A 21,459-nucleotide genomic window follows, 5' to 3' on the forward strand; every position below is an offset into this window, starting at 1 on the left:
GTGCTTTTGCCAGTTTAAGTTAAAAAAAAGTAAGAATTAACTTTTAATAATTTTATTGCATTTTTTTAACTTTTCAATATATGTAAGCATTATCCCAATAATGATATATGTCTTAGTTGTGCTTTTGCCAGTTTAAGTTAAAAAAAAAAAGTAAGAATTAATTTTCAATCATTTTATTGCATTTTTTTTTAACCATTTCAATATCTGTAAACATTAACACAATCACAATGAACATGTTTTTAAAAGAATTTTTATGACACATGTACAAGTGTACATGCATAAAGTTACATGTAATTTGAACATCTATAAAAACTATCACAAAAAAATGAACACTTTTCTTAAGAAGCATTTTTGCAACACACGAAGAAGTATATATAATTTGAATATCTTTCATTAAATACTACAGCATATAATAATAATAAAATTATGTAGATCTCTTTAAAAATATATATATTAAACAACACATGTATAAGTGGATATAACTTGAGATCTGTAAACTCTGTTCTGTAAACTTCAGATCTGTTAACTCTATTACAATAAAACGTATAAACAAAGAATTTTTACAACAAATAGACAAATATATATAATAATTGATAAGACAACCAATGAATAAATATATATAACATGTGTAATAATTGATAAGACTATAAAAAACAGTAAAAGAAATACCAGGAGGTAATAGTCCACATGGATCGACTTGTTCCAGAAGGAAGAACTTGTTTAAATAACCTTGGTTGAAGCCCTTGATACACCAAAAGGTCATTAGCAATTCTTGTGCAAAATATGAGTTTCAACTGTTTCTCTATTGCAAAGTAAGGGATTAAACAAGAATCCTACAGTTTTACTACCAGTGACCTTGAACTTGCACAGATGATCTTGGATCATGGTCATGACATAACTTTATATCAAAAGGAATCTTTGATATATAAGCAGGTCAAAAAGAATCTTTGATAATATGAGCAATATTTCTAACTAAGTTATAGACAGCTAAATGAGAATGCCAAGCACTGGACTTAGCCTGCGTTTATACTGTCATATCATATAAACATAATTTTAAAGCTTAGATATGAAGATATACAATTAAGATTGGGCTCAGGTGAGCTAATATCCAACACTACTAACCTTAGTACAACAATATATGTTTCTTAAAATTTATCTGTAACCTCAAGTTTGAAACTGAAATTTTAAATATAGTGTTTCTTAAATAGTTTTCTTATTATATGCATATATATTGCCTATTATTAGGTTTACATTTTCCACACGTAATCTCAAGCCGATTTTTTTTTATGATTCACTAATTTTTATGTTTCAAATATGAATGTCAAATGAGAAATCCAATTGCAAGTCAGAATGAATATGAGCATGGTAAGGACTGGAAGAATATCAGGCCTATTTAGCCATACTAAAGTGAAAAAATAAAAAAAATAAATAAACACGAAGCCCATGAGCAACTATGAAAAATCGCAAACCTGAGCACTTTGGTGTAGAGAAAAGCAGAAATCAGTTAGGTATCAAAAAGTTTAAATACATAAGAAGTCATCCCTGTGGATAAGAAAGGCTATAAAGGTTTTCGATGTTAAAATGATATGAGTGATTTTTTTTCACAAATTTGACTTAAGTCAGCTGTTATTGTGTTGAAATATAATGACTGCAATGGAAAAATTAGTGTCAGTGTCTGTTTATTGAAGAAATTATTTGAAGCAGTAAAATTACTTTTTATACTCCATTTCAAACATAGCATTCTATATTTGCTACAAGTAAAAAATTTTTCCAAATAGACTCGAGCCAAAATCTGATGAACTTCTAGATCTGCTTAAGGAGGCTGGGGGGTCAACAAATTAACCATTAGATATAACTTATATTTTTTAGATATGATATCTTAAGCTGTCAACTATCATTTGGCAAAGAAAAAAATCACACATTTTAGTTTTAAAATTTCATTTTTGTATATCTTTATATGGAGCTCTTCTTCTAAAGGAGATCAACATAGTCTAAAGATGGCCATGACCACCCAGCCCTCTTAATGCATTTGTACTGTAAATCACACTATAGTTGCAAGAACTTTATTTTCACATGATTACATGAAATCCTCTGCTCGTAAAAAATATTCTTGCATTTATCTTTATCAAAGATTATATGCAACAATAACAAAAACTGTGAAAATTATGTCTTACTCAGTCTCACTTATAAATAACAAAATAAAAAATATATTTCATGAAAATAAGCTGTGGCTGAAAATTTGTGATCTACAGTAAATTGAACACATGCTCAAGAAAAAAAAAAGAGTCCAATGATGAACATGATCACCTTTATCTTGCTGAGCATTCCTGTCTCAATCTCCAAAACAAATACCGAGATATCCAATATTGCACTGGTGTCCTATATTGCACTAATGTTCAATATTGCACTGATGTCCAATATTGCACTGATGACCAGTACTGCACTGATGTCCAATGCACTGATGTCCAATATCACACTGATGTCCAATATCACACTGATGTCCAATATCACACTGAATCCAATATTCTATTTATTTAAGAACTTTATATTTAAGAACTTGATTTTTCCTCAGTCTCAATATTGCCCTCATTGATCATGGAAAAGTACCTGTAATAATTGTGAAATTATATTGATTATGTTTTAATATATGTAAAATATATGAAAACACTTACACTTTTCTGCTTCAATTAATTTTGAACACAATTTTAACTTATATATCTAATAAACATAGACATCTCTGACCTAAGTATGACTTTACACACCTCTCTTACTGTCAATAATTCAAAATCTCTTTACACCAAGATAATGTATATTTTATATATCCAGGTACAAAATATTGCTTTTCAAATTTTGTTCAGATCATGACATATTTTAAGATCATACTCAACCCTCAGGCTAAATATACTTCTCAAGAGTTATTCCATTTCAAAATTACCCATGGACAGCAAGAGTATTCTCCAAACCCAGCAACTTAATCTTTTCCAAATGTCAGATGGTGCATGTTGATTGTGCATCCTATGGTCTCACAAAGCCTTTGGGCTTGGTATTTAATCTATATATGTCTATATATTATGTATTTATATAATCTTATGTTTCTCCACTTTAAAGCTATGACTAAGGCAATTACACTTCTTAAACTTATGACCTTGACCATACTTGTATCCAATATCCTCTTGGACTTACCCTCATGTCAAGCAACACCTTAAGTATAGGCTCTATATAGGTTTCTCTTTCAAAGCCAGATTTAAAATCAGCCTAACACCGCTATTCAATAAATATCTTTGTATCAAGTATAACTCTAAAGCTACTTGGTTTTATATTTTGAGTCACAGGTTCCAAACCAGTTGTTAGGCTATTTTTTAATGCTAAGTTGACTATTGACTATGCTTGATCAATACATAAGGGCTAACAGCAGGTGTGACCAGTTGACAGGAGATGCTTACTCCTCCTAGTCACCTGATCCCACCTCTGTTATTTCAAGGGATCCATGTTTGTGCCCTATTCATGATTCATTTTTTTGCTGGGTGTATGAGATTGTTCACCGTTTGTTATCTTTTACATTTCAATTTTAAATCTAGACAAGAATTGAACTCTTCTTACTTCTTTTATGAACATAGTAAGTTATGTTTAATGAAACCTATAAAGCCATATCTTTTTCTTTCTACTTTGACTAAATAATATAAAAATCCCAGGCCCTCAAGTTCTTATGATGTAATTTATGTTATTTATAAATTTAAACAAAAGACCCTTATCGAATAATTTAAAAGAAAATTGTAATCCCATGACAAAAAATGTTTACAAATAGAGACTCAGAACTGGTGATAGTATAGATCCCCCTCCCTCCCCCCACCACCACCTACACCCCTTTTTCGTTTGGAGTTGGCTGGCATGATAAATCTATACCTGTCAATTTTTTGGTCTAGCCACTCTTTATGTACAAGATTTTCCTTCCATGACTGAGGAATGGCCTCTAATCCAAGCTTACACCCAAGCAGAGCTCCAGCTACAGAGGCATTTGTATCTGCATCTCCTCCCTAAAACAGAGGACAGACTCAACACCTGCTCCCTAAAACAGAGAACAGACTACACAACTCTTCCCTAAAACAGAGGACAGACTAAACAGCTCCTCCCTTAAACAGAGGACAGACTAAAAATCTTCTCCCGTAAACAGAGGACAGGCTAAACACCTCCATAAAAGAGAGGACAGAATAAACATCTCCCTAAAACAGAGGACAGACTAAACATTCATCCATAAAACAGAAGACAGACTAAACATTCATCCATAAAACAGAGGACAGACTAAACACCTCCCTAAAACAGAGGACAGACAAAACATCTCATCCCTAAACCAGCGGACACACTGTTTAGTTTCTCCTCCCTAAAACAGAGGACAAACTAAACATCTCCTCCCTAAACCAGAGGACACACTAAACATTTCCCTAAAACAGAGGACAAACTAAACATCCCCTCCCTAAAACAGAGGACAGACTAAATATCTCCTCCCTCAAATAGAGGACAGACTAAAAATCTTCTCCCGAAAACAGAGGATAGACTAAACAACTCCTCCCTCAAATACTGTAGATTCCTTATTTTATGTGAGTACTTATTTTCGCGAAATGGCCCAAGGGCGTCAAATTGCGATAATAATTATTTGCAAATGGGTGATTTATCTACAGATTTTACATACATTAAAGCCCCATAAAAATAAAAGCGAGTAATTTTATTTCACGAGTGGTGCTTCTCGCGTAATTACGCGATAATTTATTCCATGCATATATTTAGGAATCTACAGTAGAGGACAGACTAAAAATCTTCTCCTTAAAACAAGGGAAAGACTAAACATCTCCTCACTAAAACAGATAACCGACTGAACACCTCCTCCCTAAAACAGATGACAGACTAAACACCTCCTCCCTAATACAGAGTACAGACTTAACATCTCCTCCCTAAAACAGAGGACAGACTAAACACCTCTTCCCTAAAACAGAGGACAGACTAAACACATCCTCCCTTAAAACAGAGGACTGACTAAACACCTCCTCCCTTAAACAGAGGACAGACTAAACATCTCTTCCCTAAAACAGAGGACTGACTAAACACCTCCACCCTAAAACAGACGACAGACTAAACATCTCCTCCCTAAAACAGAGGACAGACTAAACATCTCCTCCCTAAAACAGGGGACAGACTAAACATCTCCACCCTAAAACAGAGAACAGACTAAACACCTCCACCCTAAAACAGAGGACAGACTAAACATCTCCACCCTAAAACAGAGGACAGACTAAACACCTCCTCCCTTAAAACAGAGGAAAGACTAAACACCACCTCCCTAAAACAGAGGACAGACTAAACATCTCCTCCCTAAAACAGAGGACTGTCTAAACACCACCTCCCTGTAACAGAGGACAGACTAAACACCTCCTCCTAAAACAGAGGACAGACTTAACATCTCCCTAAAACAGAGGACACACTAAACATCTCCTACCTAAAACAGAGGACAGACTTTACATCTCCTCCCTAAACCAGAGGACACAATAAACATCTCCCTAAAACAGAGGACAAACCAAACATCTCCCTAAAACAGAGGACAAACTAAACATCCCCTCCCTAAAACAGAGGACAGACTAAACATCTCCTCCCTCAGAAAGAGGACAGACTAAAAATCCTCTCCCTAACACAGAGGACACACTTAACATCTCCCTAAAACAGAGAACACACTTATTATAACATCATTCTAAAACAGAGGGCACACTAAACATCTCTTCCCTAAAACAGAGGACACACTAAACATCTCCTCCCTCAAACAGAGGACACACTAAACATCTCCCTAAACCTGAGAACAGACTTAACATCTCCCTAAAACAGAGGACAGACTTGACATCTCTTCCCTAAAACAGAGGACAGACTAAACACCTCCTCCCTAAAAAGAGGACAAACTAAATACCTTCTCCCTAAACCAGAGAACGGACTAAACACCTCCTCCCTAAAATAGAGGACAGACTAAACACCTCCTCCCTTAAAACAGAGGACTCACTAAACATCCACTCCTTAAAACAGAGGACAGACTAAACATCTCCCTTAAACAGAGGACTGACTAAACACCTCCTCCCAAAAACAGAGGACAGACTAAACACCTCCAACCTAAAACAGAGGACAGACTAAACATCTCCTCCCTAAAACAGAGAACAGACTAAACACCTCCACCCTAAAACAGAGGACAGACTAAACATCTCCACCCTAAAACAGAGGACAGACTAAACACCTCCTCCCTTAAAACAGAGGACAGACAAAACACCTCCTCCCTAAAACAGAGGACAGACTAAACATCTCCTCCCTAAAACAGAGGACAGACTAAACACCACCTCCCTGAAACAGAGGACAGACTAAACATCTCCCTAAAACGGAGGTCTCACTAAACACCTCCTCCCTAAAACAGAGGACAGACTAAACACCTCCACCCTAAAACAGAGGACAGACTAAACACCTCCTCCCTAAAACAGAGGACACACAAATCCTCAGATTTAGTGTCCTTCTCCAGGTAACAGAGGTGGAATATCACTTTTTAATGTATATAACATGTTTTGTTTTTGCCAAAAGATAACTCATTTTTCTCTATCACTGGGCAAATTGTTTGTCCGTTGTTGATAAAATGAAGAAACTTGTAAATGACTAGTTAGGTAAAATAGATCATTATTAAAATAAGGTCCATGTAGCCCCCCCCCCCCCCCCCCCCCAAAAAAAAAAAGCTAGGTTCAAGGAGACAGCTATTTCAAAACTTTGGCCAATGGCTCTTACTGTTTTGCATGATTATTCTTACTGTCAGTTTGTGAGCTAGATAGGGATATTTTTCAAGAAGTTATGTATTTTCAATATATGCTAAGATTAGCCTTATCCCTAGGCCTATGTGAAGAAATTCACAATTTGAAATGACTTACTTATAAACATCAATATGCTTCATTTCTAGTCTAAGGACAGATGATACAAACTTTTATCAAAACTTAAAAATAACAACTTGTCATGTTTATGTAAGTAAAATGAATAAGTTACTGTACGTGTATATAATTTGATGTATTCAAAATTTAGCGCAATCAATGGATATGCAGTTGTTGGCGTAGTCATGAATTAGCGCTACACGTCCGTGCCGTATATTGGATTTGTAAATGATTTGTTAGTGGTAATCATGAATTAGCACATCATGTCTACGCCAAAGCCGCTAAAATATGAAGCCCACTTTTTTAAGTACACGTACAGTAATCTGCATAGATTTTTATTTTTTATTCAAAATTTTACAATAATGGGATCATTTACAATCAAAATAGGTCCAAAAATATATACCAATCCTGGCATCCATATTTTTGTTTGTATCAACCATCCTTAATATAAAATAATTTTATAGGTTTGATAATTCTCTAAGCCAGGAAACCCAGGGTGTTACAATATCCAAGAAGCTTACTTTGTCCTCATACTAATATTTGTAAAGAATTTTTTTTAAGAATACACAAACTCTGTATGCTTTGATTCCTCAGGAGTTGTGTAATTTTCAATATAATTCCTTTTTTTCCAAGGCAAATTGACCAATCTCTAGGTAAAATCGCTTGGATTTCACTTACCTGCATGACAATCTTAGTGATGGCTTTGCGGAAATCATTCTGCTTGAGTGCCCAGAAACCAGAGCCCAGAGTCTTGAACGTGTAACCAATCTCTGGTCCAGATAATTTTAGTTGTTTTATATCTGAACACTTCATAAAGGTCAGTAACTCTTGTTTCTATCAAGAAAAAACAAAATACATTTGACAAACACTGATGCCCCTATCTGTAAGATAGGTAGGGTGTCTCAAATGCAAGTTAAACTCCAAAGCAAGACCAAAAGGTAAAAAAAAAGGTAGGTAACCAAAAAAAAAATGTCATAAGTTAAATACATGTGAAATATAAAATTCCTTACACCAGCCATTCAAAATTTATAGCCAAATGTCAAAAATTTTCAAAAGTAGATCAAACTCAAGTTCAAAGTCATAAGTCATAATTGTTAAGGAAAAATCTTTCACAAAGAATACATACGTATTTAAATTATTTAACAGTTCAACAGTTATTATAGCCAAGGATAATTTTTTCAAAAGTATGTTAAAGTCTGAAGTCAATGTCAAAAGGTTAAAAATGATAATACCCAAGGGAAAGTCTTGTTAAAAGTAATACATATGAAATATAGAAGCCCCACTAGCACCGAACATCAAAATTTTTTGTTTACTTTTCTCTCTTTCACTGATTATCTTATAATGTTTAAGGTACCTCTTTGAGATAACATTATTTTATGACCTACATAAGAATTAAGGCAGAACATCTCTGATGAGACATTTGTACCAAACAACAAAGAGAGAAGAAGCATATGGACTTGAAACTATGGCAACACCAATAAAAAGAATTAAAATTCCTGATTTTATCTACTATATTTAGATCAGACCAAAACAGTACTAGAAGTAGCACATGAAAAAAAAATTACAAAAATTTATATTTTCTGTAACCATGGCAACATTGATCATTGAAATCAAGCCAACTATAAACAGAATTATTTATCATACTGTAAAATCTATCTGTGTACCAAGTATTCTTGAAATATGAATGAAATGCAGGAAGAGTAGCTTTTGAAAAATTGTTTATGTAGTTTCAGACAGAAAGATGGACAGACAACAAAAACCTTACTAATGTACTAGTTCTCCTGGTCTCTGATCAGTAGAGCAAAAAAAAAGAGGTCAAGGTCATAAGCATACCTGCTCCTTATCATCAATGTATCTGACGGCCATGTTGTAGCTATCCTTAATGATGGAGCCGACATCATAGTGTCCTCTTCTGTCCAAGTGCTTCTCTTTCTTCTGTAACATTATTGCTATAGCAACCGACACAGCAACGGCAGAGGCCTGGCATCTATAAAGAATGATATAGATTGCTTTGTGTTTATTGATCCTGTAATGAGTTTTAAAAATAATTATACAGTTTAACTTGAGTATATCAAAGATCAATATATCTGGAAAACTGCAGATATGTCAAAGTAACTCAAAAGTCCCAACCATTTTTTTTATCTCAGTATCTCAAATCCTTGGATATTTCAGTTTTTTTCTTGGCCCACACAAGTTGGAGATAAACAAGATTTGACTGTAGTAGCATTTTTTTCCTTCGATTATTTCCATTTTTGTACAGTGTGACCTCTCATTAGGTAATGACATGCTAATACTAGCATCACCTGGAACTGTTAAAGAGTTAAACGTGCTGCATATTTTGCAATACAGTAGAGCATACAGAGTGTGCACCATTTACTATGCTTCTGTAATCTCTTTGTAAAAAAATCCAGTGAAAAGGTCCCACAGATGCAAAACAACTATGATATGGTACACAAAATAATTTCTCTCTTTCCACGTGTAACAGATATTGATTAATATATTAAGTAACCTAGCTACTTGCCTTTACCATGAAAACTTTTTAAAATGACATTTTGTACTAGTAATTCCAGCCAAATGCTCTTATTTATTTGTGACATGCAAGCAATTGACCAATTACTTTATAAAGAGTGTTTGGCTCTAATAAATTAAAATCATTTCTGATGTAATAGGATATGGATGCTTTACATTTCTAAGCCTCTGGCACAACTCAGCTTAACTTCAAACCAACCTTGGATCATAGTGAGTGATTCTGGCCACATCTGCGGCATTTCTGGCAACCTGTTCCAGGTCGTGAAATTTGTGGACTCCCAGGATACTGGTCCTCATCACAGCTCCATTAGGGGCTACCTTACACTGGCTCTCCCTCCAGACACTCTCAGCTGCCTACAACAGAAGGATAAATACAGAGCAAATCATATGACCATGTCCTAATCATGTGTTCATGTCCTAATCATGTGATCAAGTACTAATCATGTGATCAAGTACTAATCATGTCCTAATCATGTGATCAAGCACTAATCAAGTCCTAGTCATGTTATCATGTCTTAATTATGTGATCATGTCGTAATCATGTCTTGATCATGTAATTTAACCATTTTGTCCTAATGCTAATCATGTGATCATGTCCTAATCATGTGATCATGTTTTAATCATGTGATCAGAAAGGGACACATTTTTAAAATCTGTTTAATGTCCACATGTAAGGAAGATGATTTTTGTGAATTTAATAAAATTTTTAATTGATGTGTAGATGTATTGCCAATTCAGTCCCATTTGAATGTCTAAATTCTGGATCCACAGGATATGTATTTTGCAATTTTGGTTGAGGGCTAGCTTAAACTGTTATCCTGCAAAGTTTTAGCCTGCTAAAAGTCCAGGAGTACAAAAGATTTTTTCATTTGAAATTGTTCAAATGGTGATAATTTTGGACAAAGATCTCAAGCCCCTGGTGGAAACTGGGGCCAAAAAAATTCTCAATTTTGTTTTCCTTTATCCATAGTTGATTTCAACTGACTGAAGTTGATTCTGCCACATCAAAGAAGAAGCTGAAAAAATGATCAAAAGTTAAAGCCATTGGACGTTGTGGATGGACAAAGCACAAGACAGCAAATGAGAGGAACAGATAGCAATAGACCACTACTGTCACTTAGTTATGTTATTTACAATTACACAATTCTCACCAATTATTGTCTTATTTACTTTGCATGAAATGAATGGAACTTTGATATACATGTGTATCTATGATGTTTGAGTTGATCTTCAATGAAACAAAGCGTTGATAACTATGAAATATGAGCAATGGTATACAATGAACAAAATTTTGATATTTACATGTATGAAGTACCGTATAGCAGGTTTCTTTAGTGGGTGTAAAATTTGTTGTTTTGCTTGCTCAAAGGTTTGCCAATAATTTTGGTGGAACTTTTTTTAGCAGACACAGAGTTCTGTGTCATTGCAAAATTCAGTTTTTAGATAAGTTTCAGTATGTTTAATGTACGTTTGAATACCGATTTACACGAAAGTTTGAGTAAATACAAGGGGTGATCAAAAAGTTCACGAACTAATTGAATAACTTCCTTCACAGACATAAAATGAGGTTTCAGTGTTTATTATTTTTTAAAGTTATCCTCTCCGATTTTAATGCACATCTGCCATTGTTCTGCACATGCGCGAATCACGTGATTAAGGCAGTCATGTGACATGCTCCGTAGCAGTCTGTTCAAAGAAGCTAAAAGATATCTCCGAGTCTTATATTTCTTACCATGCAAGTTATTTTTTATAACAAGAACAGTCCATCTGTCAGAAATGGCCAAATCTCGGCAATAGGATGGGCGGATAAGGATATATCTTCCCACAATTACCATGGTGACCCATCACAACCCGAGTTCCCTGTCTCGGGAGCGTCGTTTATCCAACGTGGATAAAGTATGGGCACATTCTTTTTATCATATCTCATATATTTAAAGTCTAAAGTAAACGATATTTTAGGGATTTAATGATTATATTATTGTTAAGATATTCAGCCATTTTTCTAATTGTAACTTGACGGTGTTATATAACAAATTGCTCAGCAAAGGACACATCTTTCCTCTGGCTTGCTTTCGCTGGGCAACACAACAAATGTCATTTTTAACCATCTCCCTGTATTCAATAAATCAATCAATCTAATTAATGATTGAACGTCTGGTAAGTCTTTTGTCTTCATAAACCTTGTACAAATTATCATCTTCTACTGCAAAAGAATTTCCAAGATATACGTTAAACTTTACAGTCGTTCGTTTCTCAAGTACGACTGAGTCAACCATTTTTTGTAATAAGTGACCTACATATTGACGTCATTTTCACATTGTGACGTCACAAACACGGAGCAAAACATTATTTAACATCTGTTGTTTATAGAACATGTGTATGACTATATGTGTGCCAAATTTCATTCCGATCTGAATTGTGGTTTTGTAAATATAGAGATAGTTCGCGAACTTTTTGATCACCCCTCGTAAAGCATGTACCAGATGAAAGTTTTATTGCTTATACAATAGACTAATCAAATTTATTGAAGTGATTTTCCTTGTATTCAGTAGTGATAAAGAAGAGCGCAAATTTGGCAATTAAAATTTTGGCGGCTTCCTACAAGACCACTAAAATTAGCCAAAGTTAGCACCCTGCTAAAAATACCCGCTTTAAGGTTTTAGTTGATATAAATTGAACAAACCTTTGATATCTATGATGTACAAGTTGATATACAAATGTACAATGACCCAAGTTTTGATATCTATGAAGTACAAGTTGATATATACAAATGAACAATGACCCAACTTTTGATATCTATTGAAGTACAAGTTGATATACAAATGTACAATGACCCAAGTTTTGATATCTATGAAGTACAAGTTGATATACAAATGTACAATGACCAAAATTTTGATATCTGTTGAAGTACAAGTTGATATACAAATGTGCAATGACCAAAGTTTTGATATTTATGAAGTACAAGTTGATATACAAATGTGCAATGACCAAAGTTTTGATATTTATGAAGTACAAGTTGATATATATATATATATACAAACCGTGTATGGGTCATCTAGGTAACTTTTGTGGTGTAGAACAAGGTCTGTTGTTTTTCCAATTCCCATTCCAACAAAATCCCCCAACTCGGGAAATCCCTTCTTCATCCACTCCAGAAAACGGCGAGCAATGTCTTTATGATTCACCTAAACACAAACTTGTTGAACAAACACAGGGGCAAGAGGTTTTAAACATTTCTCTTCATGATGTTATATGAAGATAATAATGATAATGAACAGCAATCAAACTAAAAGTTCATTGGAGCAATACTTTAGCAGAGTAAACACACACACCTAAATTCATTAGATGTGGGATAAATAAAAAAATTGCATGATAAATGATAATAATAACAGTTACTGTAATTAAATAATAATGGGATACAATATTTTTAATGTTAATGAACGTGATAAAGAGAAATTTTAAACTTCATATAATGACAAGGTTTTTTTTTTTTTTTTTTTTTAAATTCTAGGTATCCTGACTTGAATTATATATGCCTTGATCTTTATATTTACCTTACCAAATGAGAAATTTTAGTTTCAAATCCCTAACAGTAATATATATATGTTAAGGGTTAAGTTGTGGAAAGAAATAAACAACAGTGAGTTGTTGATTTCTTTTGACAAAATTGGATGCCCCATTCCTTCACTAAATTACAAATCCATCAATCACAATATGAGCTTTGTCATTTTAGAAATTAGTCATTGAATCAAATCAATAAAGATTCACCCAAGTTCATTAGCAACATCATCCCCAACTTTGATTTCAATTCTATCACTGTTCCAAAGTTACGTCTGGTGAAGGATTTCACAATATGAGTCTCTCTCATTGCCCAAGTGACCTTGACCTGTAAAACTTGACTTAAGTCAATACCCTGACCTTGACATTAACACATGTACCTTTTTGGAAAAATATACTCAACGAGTGACATTTAAGGTGTAATATCCCTCTGAGAAGCGAGATAACTCTCCAACATTTTTCATCGTTTTTATCTGATTTTCCAGGTTTTTTTCCGGTTAAAGCAATTCAGTATGTAAATGGAAATCTTTAGTGAAAGAAGGTAGAAAAACTATTGGTTGTTATTGAAAACAACAATATGGAGGGAAAAACAATCAGAAGGTTCAAGAACGGTTGATTCAAGAAGAAAAGAAGTGTCACTGAATCTACTGATTGCAACAATAATGAAATTCTGATGAGTGAAGTCGATGCAAGCAATGAATTACAGGTATTTGTTGTATATTATGTGTATTTCATGATTTTATATTTATCAACTTCCGATAAAGGTATTCCGCGAAGAGATATGGAGAAAAAAAACAAATGTTTTACTGCTCTTTTTACATTGTATAGCATACATGATAATAAATCTGCATTAACAGTGTATCGGGGAATGTATATCTTACGCAAAATATAATTATTATACAGGTATATTTGAGGACGAATCTACATGTGGTTCTACAGAAATCAATAAAGATATCACAGACTGTACTGACATTTTACAAGGCAGAAGAATTATAGAAATGGATTATTTTGCAAAAATGATGCAGCAGGGGTGTTCAGCATGTAGACAACCATTGCAACCTGCTGACTGTGTCAGAGAGAGAAAATATGGGCTAGCTAGTTTGTTCTACATCAAATGCTGCAAACGTATTCATTGCCTAAAAATATGCATTTTGGCCAGTCATAGTACTAGGATAGTTAATTAATGGCAGGAGTTGGCTGTACAAATGCACAAGCTTGCTTTCTTACTATTTATCTTTTTTTGAAATAATTGGCTATGTACCATTCCATTGTTGTCGGTGAGTGACATCAGAATTATAATCATCTGGTCTGAGTCATCTGACCAGTCCCCCTCCTTCCAGCGGCTCTGGTGAGGGTTGTCCACCAGCCCCTTGTGTTTATACTCCAGATTGTCCTTCACTTTCCCAAAATACTGGAACCAGAACAAAAATATAAATTACAGTTTCCAGCCCTTTCATTTTTAATAGATTTTAGTGGAATGATAGATCTATTACATTTAGGTTAATCATAGTTACATGTATTTATGCATAATTCTTAATTTACAAACCTGAGTATTCATACATGTACCTTTATGATAAAAAGTATGCTAGAAAACACCTTTTTTTTTTTTTGCTTTTTTAAATCAAAAATCAATCAGTTAGTTAATTTCCTTCAAAGCAAGCCTTCATGTTAGTGTTGTACTAATAATCAGAGAACATATCAACAGAATTGTCAGCGAAAAAATGCTACCAATTTTGATGATTGATTATTATTTTTCATAATTGATCATCAGAAATGTACTTCTTATAAAATGCATTCCTGAATCATCCATTCCCACCGGTTTTAAAATTTATTTCTTCGTAATGAAATAAATGGTGTCTGCACCTGATATAGGTTATTTTAATGCTAACAGTGCCTGGTTAATGGGTCATAATGGACATGCAACACACCATTCACCATACTTATGTGTTACAAAGCCAACTAGCACAAAGCAGAGGTGATTAAGAACCAAAAGGTGCATACATAGAAAGCGTAAAAGCATCAAAACAACAAAGAAAACAATATATTATATATATATATATATATATATATATATATATATATATATATATATATATATATATATATATATGTATATATATATATATATATATATATATATATATATATATATATATATATATATATACAGGTAACTCTCGATACCTCAAAGTCCGCGGGACGGAGGAAAAACTTCGAGAGATCAAGAGTTCGAGTTTTCAAGAGTCCGGAATTTTCCGGGTTGTTGACAGGTTTTAGAATTAGTCCTACTGGATGTAATGATTTTCATGCAGTGCTAACATTTTACACGTGTTTTTATTTTAATAAAACAACAAATTTTTTCGTAATTTAGATGAATATTTCATTAAACTGAGTAAAGCAAAAAAATGTATATCGTCATTTCATGATAATTATTTATTTATTCTTTGTAATACGGACATCATACTACACATTCGTTACATGAAACGACATTTTACAGCGTCGTACATAGCATTGACTATTTCCAACATGATCACTGAACGCAGTTTTGTAAGTATTTGTCCAATAATAGTCGTCATACTGACATTGAGGCTGTTTCTGCTTTTTCATATTTCGTTTAAGTTTCATCTTTTAATCAATTACTACTTTTCACAGACACTGGGTCTTTAAATTATCGTAAGACAGTCGATGATAATTATTTTAATAGCATATAGGCAAAATATGATTAATTATAAATCAATTATCACCTTGCAGCATAAGTGTCACCTGAATAAACATCCCGTTCCTCGAGACCAGCGTCTTCTGCCTGGGGCCATTTAAATGTCCAGGTAAAGGTGCTAATTATATAATCTTCCATACACATAGCCACTTCGAGGTATCGAGGGTAAATTATAATAGAATATGCATAGCCGGACTGCTTTTTGACTTCGAGGTATCAAGGGTTTCAAGAGATCAAGAGTTCGAGAAATCAAGAGTAAATTTGCTTTGTTATATAGGGGAAAAATATGGGACCGGAGACTCACTTCGAGCGATCAAGAACTTCGAGAGATCGAAGTTCGAGCCATCAAGAGTTACCTGTATCTTATATTTATATTTAAGAAATTATATGAAATACTTCCAATAGTCTGCTTTTTAAATACAATACTATGACATCCAATTATAATCCGTTAAATCGCATTGGAAGCAGTAACCGATTCCAATCGATGATCAATTACGAAAATTAACTGATGTCCCGTCACTACTACATGCAATTTAAATATCTTTCTTGATAAAAATTTCAGGTCCCCTTATGTCCAAACAAGTAAAATTATGGTGGCCTTAATTTGTCTTTGACAACAATTATATAAAGGCCAATAAAACATAACATGGTTTGGTCAAGAACTCCATCAGGAGGTCCTAAAGCATATACCCCACACATTGTTCATATAACATATAACATGTGGCTTACCTCTTTTGCCTCTTGCTTGATCAAGAACTCTGTCAGAAGTCCTAAGGCATCCCCAACACAATGTCTATATAACATATAACATACAACTTACTTCTTTAGCTTCTTGTTTGGTCAAGAACTCGGTCAGAAGTCCTAGAGCATCCCCGACACACTGTCCATATAAAACAGCTCTGATACGACTCTGTAACTCAGGGCCGAGAATCTGTAATTTGTAAATATACATTGTAACACATAGCATCACTTACACATTGTAGACATGTAACACTGTCCTGATACATGTATGACATCATAACACAGGGCCTAGAAATTCTGTAAACATATAATAATAGTATCAATCACACATGGTAGACATATATAACACTGTTAGGACACCGTCAACATGGTCAATGATCAATATTAATTAACCCATAGCTGGTAAGTATCAATTAATGCCCTGTTCACATGGAGAGTTTAATTCGAACTAAACGTAAGTTACTGTGAATTAAATTTGATCCACATTTACCATGTTTACACGGAGAATTTAATGTGAATTAGTTTAATTCGAATTAGTTTACTGCGCATTAAATTACTTCGCAGTAGCTCCATGTGAACGCTAAGTTAAGCTAATTTGAATTAAATTTTGACACATGCATAAGGGCTGAATTTAGTCAGAGACAACATGTCGATGGTCAAATATAGGTACTTGTGCTATTTTTGAGTGGAAAACAAAGGAAAATTATGTTAATCACTAAAATGTGCACAGACGCTATGACATTTTGTCAAATGTGTATCTGCTCTGCACAATATGACGTGATTTGTAAATGACGTCATAATAGCCTCACTGAATAGCCTTGTTGTAGAAATAAAATTTAATTCGCATTAGTTTACTTCGCATTAGCTGTCGTGTGAACGCAATTTAATTCGCATTAGTTTAATTCGCATCATTTTACTTTGCATTAATTTACTACGAATTAAACTCTCCGTGTGAACAGGGCATAACATGATTAATATGATTAAGAGTTATCAAATAATTTTATTTTCCTTTTCATCATGTTCATTATTTATATATAAATCCTTAAACTTTATTCTGGTAAAAAAAAAAAACAAAGTCTCAAATTTTAATCAATGAGAAGATTGGTACGGTTACATCCCCGAGGAAAACACGAGCATGATGACAATAGAAATAAAAGTGCCGATGTTGAATCGAATTACATCTGATAATGATATGGATAAAGAAGATCTACTCCAGAACTCATATTTTAATGCTTTATCACTCACATTCGAAGTCGTCATGTCCACAGTAGTATCAGGATATAACACTGTTAAATCCGCATAGGCTATGCCTACATAAATATATCAGCTGCTTGAATTGGCTGAAATTTATAATCATAAATTATTAGCATATTATGAATGAGCAGATGATGGCTCTTAATTTGTAGACGTTCGATCCCGACGGATTTTCTGAATGACGGTAAAACTAGAAGCACTGATGGACCGAGACCCGAAATAATTATTAGATGAGATGAAAAATCATTAAATAAAATAATTATTTGCGAAATCAAGATATTGAGAGTGGACAGCTGACGAAAGCAGTCAAAACTGTGGTATTGTCATTTGCCTAGTTTGATAACAAACACATTTTTTTAGATGTCCGCTGTAAAAAGAGGTGGGGTTCCATAGATTATATACTGAAAGTACATTTTTTCTTTAAAAATATTTCTCTGCTCCTCGGTTTAGGCAAACAAACCAAATACAAAATTATAATGAACAAGGTTCCAAAATTGTGAATTTTATGGCCATGGGTCGGTGATTTCATCAGGGCGGGGCACTATTTATTATGATTGATTGAATGAATATATGTTGTTTTACGTCCCATTCGAGAATTTTTCATTCATACAGAGACGTCACAATATACCGGTGAAAGGCTTCAAATTAGACCTCAGGGCCATTGAGCAGTGAGGGATCTTTAACATGCCACGGGACCTCAGTTTTTAAGTGTTTTTTTGATTTGTTTTTCTTTTTGTTTGTTTGTTTGTTTGTTTGTTTGTTTTTTTTTTGTTTTGTTTTTTTGGCACAGTATCATGTATTAAAGTACAGTTTTGTGAAAGTTGTTTATAGTGATTTATGAGAGTTGGTGAATGAACAAATTTTAAAAGTCAAAACCCTTTTGGATCCAAGCTTTTTATGTTAGGTTTAATTTTGTGTGAGTACATTAAATGAAAGCTGACAACCCTAAGTGATGTATAGAAAGCGCCCAATATATTCTATTTAAACACTTCTACGTACAAAATGCGGCCTCCGATGATTCAGAGGAGACGTGTCAGTAGGCCAGGCTTCTAATTTAAGACCCTAAGTGATAAAGAAAAATGCATAAGCCGCGTTTACAAGCGGGTTATGTATTTTTTATGCCCCTGTAATCGAAGATTCGGGGGCATGTAGTTTTTGCCCCGTCCGTCCGTCTGTCTGTTTGTCCGCAAAAAACTTTAACCTTGCCCATAACTTTTGATTGGTTGGAGCTATGGCTTTCATATTTCACATGTGTATTCCTTGTGTCAAGACCTTTCTTTGGGTACCATCACATTTGACCTTTTGACCTTGACCTTGGAGTTTGACCCACTTTGCAAAATTTTTTGAGACTTTAACCTTGGCCATAACTTTTGAACACTTGAAGCTTGGGCTTTCAAACTTCACAAGTATATTCCTTGTGAGAAAGCCTTTCTTTGGATACCAACATCTTTGACCCTTTGACCTTGAACTTGGAGTTTGACCTACTGTTGAAAAAACTTTAACCTTGGCAATGACTTTTGAAAAGTTGGTGTTACGGTTTTCATATTTCACATATGCATTCCCTGTGACAAGACCTTCCTTTAGATACCAACAACTTTGAACCTTTGACCTTGACCTTGAAATTTGACCTACTTTTGAAAAACTTTAACCTTAGCCATAACTTTTGAACAGTTGGTGTTAGGGCTTTTATACTTCACATGTATATTCCTTGTGAGAAGACCTTCCTTTGGATACCAACAATTTTGGCATTGACCTTGACCTTGGGGTTTGACCTACTTTTAAAAATTTTTAACTTTGGCCATAACATTTGAACGTTTGGTCTAGGGCTTTCACATTTCACGATCATGTGTATCACTTGTGACAAGAACTTCCCTTGGGCACCATTTGACCTTGATTTGCCGTTTTACTTACTTTGAAAAAACCTTAACCTTCGCCATAACTTTTCACTAGGGCTTTCATATTTCACAGGTACATGTATATTCCTTGAGACAAGACCTTTCTTTGGGTACCAACATTTTTGATTTTTTGACTGGAGTTTGACTTGCATTTAAGAAACTTTAACCTTCGCCATAAGCTGCCATACGGGGGCATCAATGTTTCACAAACACATCTTGTTTTTTCTGCAATAGCTGCAAATATTCATTCCCGTACTAACAACCAAACAAAGCATTTCATTGTTTAAAAAACATATTTTCTTTAAAAAAAAAAAAAAAAAAAAAAAAAAAAAAAAAAAAAAACCTCAAATCTCTTTTATAAAACTTCATCCTGACTGTAGGATTTCATAAATCAATCAGAAAAAAATGCAGAAGTCGCATAAGCGGGTTATGTATATTTTTTTCTGCAATAGCTGCAATATTCATTCCCGTACTGACAAACAAACAAAGACATTTTATTGTTTGTATTTATACCTGTACAAATAATCATTCCAAGTAGGATTTTGTTACTATCAATATGTATATCATTGAACGTTTCTTTGATGGAACATCCACTGCTAAAGAAATCTATAAAAAGAGATATGCTTAGTTGTGTATATTGAATGATAAACGGCAATGGTTTTCTTAAGAAATAAAGGAGAAAAATATTCAGTGGATGTAAATAGTGTTCCATGATTTGTACCAGTTACCTTGTAGAGTTGTGTCTTATAAGTATTTTTTATTACAACTTTATAGCTCAGGTTTAGGTGAACTTTTCTACATTTATCTTCTGTCTAAATCGCCATCTGTTCACCCCCCCCCCCCATCTCTCTCTCTCACCCACACACATTAACTTTTAGTATATATTTGACCTCTTTAAATCCGCTGGAACAATTTCGCCCATTCTTGAATAATATCTGTTTAACAGATATCATACCATCTTCCAGTGGGGATAATCAAGAAAATGCAAGTATTGGGAGGCATTAGAAAATATTAGAAAATTTCTCAAAACAACTGGACAAGATAACGTATCTTATGTGACCTTGATTCGAATTTGTCAAATCCCCGAATGTTAAGGAGGGTTACTATAGGGGATCAAAGCGTTACACAGGGATTTACTGTGGGAGAAAAAAAACACCTTTTTTTCTTTCAATAGCAGCAGAACGAGAAGAAACATTGATTATCAAGCATCCCCATGCCTAGTGCAGATTCAACTTTGTTCGTGTAGATTCAGCTTTGTTTAATTCATGGCTCGGGAGTTATTGTGTTAGGGTCAAATTCCATGAGAATATTAAGCAATCTCCTTTGCAAAGTTGTTCTTTGTTTTTCTCTCAGACACCTCTGCAATGGACTTGCGTCAAAGATTTTTGACATCAAATAAAAACATGATATTCCAAGGATTATTTCAAATTAAAAATAATAGTTTTAGGTCTTTTTTGTAATTATCTACATTTAAGGACAAAACATTAGCGCGGGCATTTCATTAAAATGAATTAAAACAAATGCACCATTTTTGTGCTTATCACTGTGGTACATGTATACACGAACCAATGACAAAGGTAAATGTTTGAGCCGATGGTAGGGAGTGAACGTCTAGCATATTCAAAAACCTGAAGAGTAGCGCAGGGCGACACCAAATCGTATTACATTGTTTTATCCCATGTTTACCCCTTTAACCCGTGGATATGACTCATTGGATAATTTTTTCATAATCCACAGTTGTGACGTCACAATGGTTTTTGCGTTAGCGCGATGAAGTAAAATAAAGCGGAGTCCTATATAAAACAGTGTAAAACATTGGTTGTGAAGTATT

At 34.0% G+C, this 21,459-nt stretch overlaps 1 protein-coding gene across 2 annotated transcripts; it reads right to left on the bottom strand.

Annotated features, from left to right (window-relative positions):
- Positions 1-1,944: 1,944 nt before the first annotated feature.
- LOC133202188 (ADP-ribosyl-[dinitrogen reductase] glycohydrolase-like) lies at positions 1,945-17,815 on the bottom strand. Of its 2 annotated transcripts, XM_061337964.1 has the most exons (9): positions 17,725-17,815; positions 16,559-16,669; positions 14,284-14,433; positions 12,506-12,649; positions 9,664-9,818; positions 8,769-8,922; positions 7,614-7,769; positions 3,904-4,034; positions 1,945-2,607 (listed from the first exon to the last, which is right to left on the bottom strand). In XM_061337964.1, exons 1-9 carry the CDS (start codon positions 17,737-17,739, stop codon positions 2,550-2,552), a joined length of 1,074 nt encoding a protein of 357 aa, XP_061193948.1. In that variant the 5' UTR covers positions 17,740-17,815; the 3' UTR covers positions 1,945-2,549. The 2 variants fall into 2 exon arrangements, with proteins under 2 accessions (XP_061193948.1, XP_061193949.1); XM_061337965.1 differs by lacking the exon at positions 3,904-4,034.
- Between the last annotated feature and the right edge of the window lie 3,644 nt (positions 17,816-21,459).

This window comes from Saccostrea echinata, unplaced genomic scaffold (genome assembly GCF_033153115.1).
Source record: "Saccostrea echinata isolate AGI-Se365-2 ecotype Australia unplaced genomic scaffold, CSIRO_AGI_Sech_v1 ptg000046l, whole genome shotgun sequence".
Taxonomy (NCBI): Eukaryota; Metazoa; Mollusca; class Bivalvia; order Ostreida; family Ostreidae; genus Saccostrea; species Saccostrea echinata.